This window comes from Patiria miniata, unplaced genomic scaffold (assembly GCF_015706575.1).
Source record: "Patiria miniata isolate m_02_andy unplaced genomic scaffold, ASM1570657v1 HiC_scaffold_12, whole genome shotgun sequence".
Classification (NCBI taxonomy): Eukaryota; Metazoa; Echinodermata; class Asteroidea; order Valvatida; family Asterinidae; genus Patiria; species Patiria miniata.
The window spans coordinates 1,351,674-1,360,375 of record NW_024037050.1 but is presented as its reverse complement, the minus strand read 5'-3'; the positions used below and the strand labels follow the sequence as shown (position 1 = coordinate 1,360,375).

The following is an 8,702-nucleotide window of genomic DNA, read 5'->3' as shown; positions in this document are numbered from 1 at the left end:
TATGGATATTTATATATGGATGTGCATGGTTTGTTTTTGTTTTTGAGCCTTTTGTGTGTTGCATTTCCATAGGGAAGACAGTTTGTTTCAAAACTGCAATAAGGAATTATAGGTACATGCAGTTGCATGGAAACTGTTCCAATCCACATCAAACAACAATGTGAAACTGCCTAGGTTCACGTGTTATGAAACTGTATGGGATATGAACCTGTAACAACGAGAACACATTACCAAAGGATGCTGGTTCAAAACCCACGCCAAGGTATTGTTAAGGGTCAATTTGGTTAATGCTCAGTAATAAAAGAAAAGCTGTGGCATATTGGGTCACTAAATAGGCAAAGCTAACCTTTTTTTCAAGGAAAAGGGGAATATGCAATTCTGTCCCTTTTCTGATTATCTCCACTCCCTCCTGTTAATGCCAGAAGCCCGGATACATGTATAACAAGAGTGGGCCTATAAATTCATTTTTGGATGTTGCCATTCATAAAAGTCATCACCCCCCCCCCCCCAGTTAAAAAAAAAACTTTTTTGGGGGGGGGGGTGTCAGTACATTTATGAGACTGAAGCTAAATGCGTTGTAGCCCACACTCGGCCTTATCCGGGCCGTGTGTGTGTTGCTGAAAACTATCAGGATATTTACTGACAACAGAGGGCGCTCTGTCAAAGTTCTTGTCAGTGATTTATTTGGTCCCGTCCTCGAGGAATTCAACGATAAGAGAAAGTTTGGTTAAATTCAATGGAAATACAAATGTATTTACTGAATTTTAATTGAGTATCCCTGTTGGCTTTTGGGCGCAACAACTCCCCAGCAGTTTACACCCGAGAAATATATACAAGTCCTGAAAAGAGGAAACCTGCCTAGTTCATAGATGCAGACATAAATCATATAACATTAGGTATATCTACGGACCAATCCGGACACTATCACAGAGCCCCCCCCCCTTCAATTGCGAAAGCATTGACAACTGTACCGGTATTGTCTGTTGATCTGTACAATACCTAGCAAATCGTCTTCGCCATTATAGGGGGCCTCCATGATATGTGTTTACAGTGATAACTTGCCCAGATTCGTTAATGGACGATTACTAGGCCCGTACACTTGGCCCATGATGTCTTTACCTGGCAGGGTACAACAGACCTGTGGTTTGCGTGGTTTGGGAGCAAGAAAGGCTGAAAGAAAACGTTCGGCATCTTCTTCATCAGTCAGACCTTTCATTTCGCCCTATAATTTAAGCCGTCGAGTTGCTGGCCAGTGCAACCCTCTCCCGATTGGCCTTTGACAACTTTCAAGTTGGGGCACGTTCATGAAGATCGGCTACCGTATACGCCACATCGTGGCTGATGACTGTACGCCTGCATATTGAAGAGACAGCCTCAAACTCAAAGCCAAGGTCTTTGTCTACATGTCACATTAAATAAAACTGGCCTGGAAAACCGGCTTCAAACCTGATAGAGTTCGTAGAATGCGCTGGAGCTTAGATAACGGCTATACCTGCCCATCATCATCATTCTTGACTGGAGATATGAAGCGAAAAACGCGAATTAGGTGCATGATCTATCCATAACCACGCCGTTACATCAAAGTGTCAATTGGCGGCGGACATTTTTGGCGGGAAATCAATGCCCTCAGCCAGTCCGCGCCACGGCTCAAAAAATATCGTCTGCTTTTGACACCCCGTTGCACTATCGCAATGCACTCGAGTCGATGGCAAGCTAAACCACGCACGCCGGGTGCGAAGGATCAATATTGTGGACACTTAACATTAACAGTTCGTTGGTTTTTACTTGCGGTTGGCTGGATGATGATGTGCAAAAATCTGCGCTCAGTCTGACATTATGGAGTCGGAAAATGTATATAGGAGCTTATTTCTCTGTTAAAATGTAGGTCTTACATCCCGCAGTGTATAGGGCCTACATAGCCCTACGAATATAGGCTACCCAGCTATTTTTTATCCCAACGTACCAACTTGAAGTAGGACGTGGAAAGGGAGGGTGTTTCAACTTTTTCAACTTTTCTGAGAGAAAGTATACCTCATTTGTCAGGAAAAGCAAGGACATTTTTTTAATGTTTAAAAAAGTGCACTTTTCAATCAAATTAACCAAAAAGGGATGTCAAATAGTTTTCATATACATTGAAGAGGATTAGAAAATTTGACAAAACCATGGAACTATTAAATGGCTACATGATAAAAACCAAGGCACGAGGCTGTGCAAGGATGGAAGGGGCAAATGATGATGTTGCCCGGGTGAGACCATGGGTGAGACCCCTTTATAGCTCCATGGTGAGACCAAGTAAGGGCGAAAATCTAAAGACGTGCGGGGGAGACGCCAACTGAAAACACTCAGGCAAAAGGGTTCGACCTTAACTTTTTTTGGTCACTATAGCCAGCCGGGCTACTGAACCAGACTCTAACTAGCCCGCGGGCATTTTCACTAGCCCGCATGTTTTTTTAAGCTCAAATACAAAATGGCGTACTTTCAGGCTCAATTCTGTCGTAACTTTGTCAGTGTTTATAATAACCCTTAAAACAGTTGATAAAGTTTGACAGAAATTGATACAGGTTTGCTTTCTGAATTTAATGATATATTTCTTCCTTTCCTTTCATCTTTGCCATATCCCAAAATTATTTTAACTCGCCAGCCGGGCTTCTTAAGGAATAGTTTGACTAGCCCGCTGCTGTTTTGACTAGCATTTGGCTAGCGGGCTACTACCGCTAATTTCGAACCCTGGGTAAATTCAAGGGTGTGGCTTGGCGGGTAAGTGAAGAAACTTTTCTTTCTTTTTAACTCACCAAAGCGCCCAAATTGAAGAAGTTTCTCGGGAGCTGCTTACATTGTTACATCAGTTACATTGTAATATTTGTTTTGGTCGTAACCCATGATTTATTATTTAAGTTTCACTTTTGCCTGAACTTAAAATATTCCAGGATTTCAAATACAGTAAAAAAAAATCCTATTTCTCCCAAACTTCTAAATTTACAATAAATGGTATTCCCCTTCTGACCTGATAAGTGACCTCTAACCCCAATTTCACCTTATCCCATCCCCACGAAGTTTGGTATATTTATGTTTTGGATCATGATCAATCGATCTAGCCTATTTGCGACAATAAAAGTTGTGACATAAGGGAGACATTTAAATGTCTCTATAATGTCGGGTGTCTGACAAAATGTCTCCTTAAGGGTACATACCGTACATTAACAGGTGTAAATAAATACAATGTCAATAAAACCACCTATATCACCACAGTACTCATACAAATCATAAGAAATGAATTTTCACTTTAAAAAAATTAACTCGGCAAAAAGTCGCAGAATTAACATGGAAAGAAAGAAAATATGATGATAGTAATTATATGCTATTTATTTATTTATTTATTTCTTATTTATCCAGGGTGATCCATTCAGTGAGAAAAACTCACTGATCTCCCATGGATCCCAGCTCACACAAAACTACTATATTAAAATACAATTAAAATATTAAGAGTACAATATAAGAATGTTAAAAAAATTCATTTAAAAAAACCAGGAATTACACAGATGATAAACAGACATTTACAATACAATACAAAACATCACTGCAAGATGACATCCCCCCCTTTTTTTTCTTCTTCTTTTTCCCCCACTTATTTTTTATTTATTTTTTAACTGAGCTGTTTGAGTTGTTTGACGAAGTGATTAAGACTTGTTGGAGCGGCGGAGATTTCAAATGTTGCGGTAAGGTTATTCCAAGCCTGGGCACCTGTAATGTTATTCGCTGACGAGCAGCCACAAATGTCTAGTTAACTAGAGTAACTTCACACAAGACACGATCATTTCAGAACAAGCTGGTGAACCCCGAAAGGTCAACTTTAATGTAACCAACAGAGGGCGGTGTTCAGTTTTAGAAGTACATCACATCTCCCCCATACAAATTAAGTAAACATTAAACAAGTTGAACTTTGGGAACTTACATGTACATGTAGGAAACAAACAATAAGCTTGAGCAAAGTGTTACTGAACTTTATAAGGGAATACTGCAAAATGTGATTTACAAAAGGGAGGATTAGAGAACTATGGAAGGTGTTTGAATAAAGCAAATAAAGCAAATTTGAAAAAAGCACAAGCGTTTGTACATGAATTTAGACCATCTTGAAAAAGCCACAAATCTGTTATTTACTGTCCATGCAATTTGGTGCACAACTTCAGCTTACAGGTCAAGTTTTTGAGTTGGTCTTACTACCCTGCCACTTCTAGTAGTAGTAGTCTGACCTACAGTCACGCTATCATATTTTACACTATGTTGTTTTGTCTCACTTGGTTCTTCAGGTTCTGCAGTCTGATGGATATTTTCATTCTGTGTGCTAGGAGAGACTAGGTTGGGCTGAGACAATGAATTCCCTTCAATGTCAGCATGTTCTTTGGAGTGAACAATGTGACGCCTATTTCTTCTATACACCTGTCCAGTTGGTGTCGCAACCATATAGCTTCTAGGGTTATCATGTTTTACTGTCACCTTCCCTAACACCCATTGGCTGTGCGGATTTTGGAATCTAACTTGTTCCCCAGTGTGTAGTGTGCGCTTTGGCTTACTACATTTTGCGTCATAGTAGTGTTTTTGCACAGTCTGTCTCTCTTTGAGTTTGGCTTTCATGGGTGGGACTACTTGTGGTTGAAGAAGAGTCGATGAAGTGGGAAGTCGGCTTTTGAGCAAGCGACTATTGAGTAATTGTGCTGGTGCATAACCCTCTGTGCCATCGAGGGGTGTGTTGCGATATTCCAGTAGTGCCATATAAGGGTCCCTGCCAGACACCTTAGCCTTTTTCATGAGTGTTTTCACTGTTTGAATACAGCGCTCGGCTTGCCCGTTGCTTTGTGGGTACCTGGGGCTAGACGTGACATGCCTGAACTCCCACATGTTTTGGAAAGTTCTGAAGTCTTCGCATACAAATTGGCTTGCATTATCAGTAATCAACAGATCTGGTGTACCGGAGCGGGCAAATATAATTTTCAATTCATGTATGACCGAATGGGCTGTGAGATCTTGCAAGGCCTGTACTTCTGGAAATTTGGAGTAGTAGTCAACTACAAGCAGATAGTTCACTCCTCCTAAGTGGAACACATCTGCACCTAGTTTAGACCATGGTCTGTCAGGTATGTCATGTTGTATCATTGGTTCAGCAGGTTGAGTTTTCCTACTTGACTGACAGATAGCACACTTGGCTACCGTGTCTTCAATTTGCGAATTCATGCCCGGCCAGTATAAGATGGCTCGTGCTCTCTGTTTGAGTTTCACTATCCCTAGGTGAGACTCATGGATTTTCTTAAGCATGTCCTCCTGCATGCTTCGCGGAACTACAACCCGGTTGCCAAGAAAAAGAATGCCATCACAGAACACTAATTCATTGTGGACTGCGTAGTATGGGCCAACATCACTTGTCAAGTGGTGTTTATCAACAGGCCAGCCATTCATAATGTGACCTTTGACCTTCGCAAGTGTGGGGTCCGCGGCTGTTTCTTCACGGAATTGCTGCAATCGTAACTCAGTAATTGGGAGTTGTCTTAAAATCATGTTGATTTCCCGCGAGTCATCAAACTCTGAGATGTTGTCGCCTCTGCTATTTATTATGCGGCTTAACGCATCTGGCACAAACATTGTGTTACCTGGTTGCCATTGTACACTGAGGTCATATCTCAGTAGGTGCATGCGCATACGCTGCAATCGTGGGCTCAACTTATGCAATGGCTTTTGGAACACTCCTACCAATGGCTTATGATCTGTGATCACTGTTGTCTGTTTTCCAAAGATATAGTCATGGAATTTGTGGCACGCAAAGAGAATGGCGCACATCTCCTTTTCAATAGTCGCGTAATTTTTTTCAGCAGGACTAGTACTACGCGATGCATATGCCACTGGTCTGTTATTATCTTGCATCAATACAGATCCAAACCCATGCTTGGATGCATCAGTGGCCAAGCTGACCGGCTTATTCACATCATATAACATCAGTACTGGTGCTGATGTTATAATATGCTTGAGTGTTTCCACGGCTTTTGTGTGTTTTTCATCCCAGTGCCAAGCTATTTGCTTTTCGGTAAGCTGTCGCAACGGCGCAGTGATTTCAGAAAGATTGGGAATGAACTTACTAACGTATGTGATCATGCCGAGAAAGGTTTCAAGCTCATGTTTGTTAGTGGGGATTGGCATTTCCAATACAGACTGGATACGCGCTGGACTTGGTGAGAGTCCTTCTGCAGAAATCACATGACCCACATATTCAAGTTTGTCTGTGCCAATGACAGACTTTTTCCTATTGAGTTTAAGTCCTGATTCTCTGACTTTTTCCAGGAACTTAGCTACTCGCTCATCATGCTCAGTTGTGTTTTCCCCCCAAACTAGGATATCATCGACAACAATTTCAACCCCTTCAAGTGCCCCAAATTCAGTGACCATGGCGCACTGCCAAATTTCACTTGCCGACGAAATGCCGAATGGTAGAACCATATATCGAAATCTTCCAAAGGGTGTGTTAAATGTTGTCAAGTACGAGCTTCTTTGTGTGAGAGGAAGTTGCCAATAACCACTTGTAGCGTCAAACTTTGAAAACACCTTAGCCTGTGGCATGCGCGCTGCAACATCTCGGAGGGTGGGCATAGGGTAATGGGCTCTCTTTATGGCATTATTGAGCTCTCGCGGGTCAAGACAAATGCGCACACTGCCATCCGGTTTACCAACTATTGACATGGAACTGACCCAGTCTGTGGGCTCTTCCACACGCGCAATGACCCCAAGTTTTTCCATACGCTCTAATTCAGCCTTCACTTTGTCGCGCAATGTGTAAGGAATAGTGCGTGGAGGGTTCTGAACTGGTGCGGCATCTACATTCAATTCAATCTCATATTCGTGGTTTTGCAGTTTCCCTAGCCCTTCATACAAATCATTGTGTTCTGTGAACGTGATGTTGCTATGCACTGGCACATTTTGCGCACTACCACTAACCACTTCATCTACTCTTACTCTCTTAATCAATCCTAGCCTTTGACATGTTTTCAGACCTAAGATAGGTTTTACATTTCCGCTTACCACTTGAAAAACAACTTGTTGTGTGGTGCAACCGGTACCTGTACCAACCTTCAAATTGGCTATGGTCTTTCCTAATGCCTTAATCTTGTGCCCTGAATAGGATTTGAGAGATGCATTACTGGGAAGCAATGCCAGTCCAGTGTTTTTGAAACAGTCTTCTGGTAGAATGTCCGCTTGAGATCCTGAATCAAGCTTGAAGTCCACCTTGTTTCTCCCAATTTGACAGGTTTCAGTCCAGTCGCCTGATTCTTGTCCAGCGATGTAGTCTATCATCAGGTCCTCGAGTTGTTTCCTTGGTTCCTGTAGGTTGACACCGGCGACATCATACTGGGTGTTGTCCTCATCATCATCACTGCTTTCGTTGACTTCCCTGACCATCTTTGGTCGCGACTTGTGCTGGGCTTTGCATATTCTCGATTTGCTGAAATGTCCAACTTTATGGCACGAGTTGCACTGCTCATACTTTGCAGGACAGCGGTTTGTGAAGTGTACGTAAGTACAGAAGTCACACCGTGACTTTGTCCCATTTTCTGCGTTGTTATTTGACATTTCCTTGCGACTTGCAGCTCTGGTCGGAGGTCTGGCTTTAGTGGACGTCACCCGGTTAACCTCCTGTCTTTGCTGGGTCAAATTCAGTTCAGCCTGTAGGGCTTTCACATGTGTGGCGCTCATTTCACTGACCTGGCAGATATTGATGCACTTTTCCAGAGTCAAATTATCTTCCTGAAGCAGTTTTTCTCGTGTTTTTGTGTCCTTTACACCACACACAACTCTGTCTCGAAGGAGGGAATTCTCAATGTCACCAAATTCACATTCCCTCACCAGGCATTTCACGTTTGTCAAGTATGTGTCGAACGGCTCATCCACTTTCTGGTTTCTCGAGTTGAACATGTATCGCAGTACTGACAGGTTTCTCTTGGGTTCACAGTATTGTTTGAACTTGGCTTTAAGTACTTGCAGTTTGTCCTTCTCATCGTCCGCGAACGTCAGTGTCGCATATACACGCTGTGCCGCTGGGCCCGCCACGTGCAGAAACGTTGCACACTGCACTGGCTCCGGTTTCTTCTGCAGTTCCGTTGCCATAGCGTACAGTTCAAATGAACGCACCCATTCCTTCCAGTTTTTCGCCAAGTTCCCTTCCAGCTGCAACTGTCCCGGTGGTTTCAGGCCTGACATTGCAACTTTTATGATCCGTTTTCTGACACCATGTAATGTTATTCGCTGACGAGCAGCCACAAATGTCTAGTTAACTAGAGTAACTTCACACAAGACACGATCATTTCAGAACAAGCTGGTGAACCCCGAAAGGTCAACTTTAATGTAACCAACAGAGGGCGGTGTTCAGTTTTAGAAGTACATCACAGCACCCCTGAAGTTCTTCTTCCATTTTCTGTTCTAGGGTGTGGAAGAATCATATGCTATATTTCGTTGATTTATTAATTGATTCAATATTATTTGCGTCACGAACTATACAATGAATGAACGCCTTTTTCTGAGCGTTTTCTATAGATTTTTTTTGGTCAATGGTGCATCATGTACTGTACAGTGTACACAATATGCCAGGGCATTATCGTGACACTGCGGCGCTAGCGTGCCATGCCCGACGAATCTGCATGCGATGTGTATGCGCATCCATATCC

The 8,702-nt window shown here is 42.6% G+C and overlaps 1 protein-coding gene across 1 annotated transcript; it reads right to left on the bottom strand.

Moving 5' to 3' along the window:
* Window positions 1-4,188: 4,188 nt before the first annotated feature.
* On the bottom strand, window positions 4,189-8,238 carry LOC119743617 (uncharacterized protein K02A2.6-like). The gene has a single exon (XM_038220032.1). The coding sequence runs from the start codon at window positions 8,236-8,238 to the stop codon at window positions 4,189-4,191; it is 4,050 nt and encodes a 1,349-aa protein (XP_038075960.1).
* Window positions 8,239-8,702: the final 464 nt, after the last annotated feature.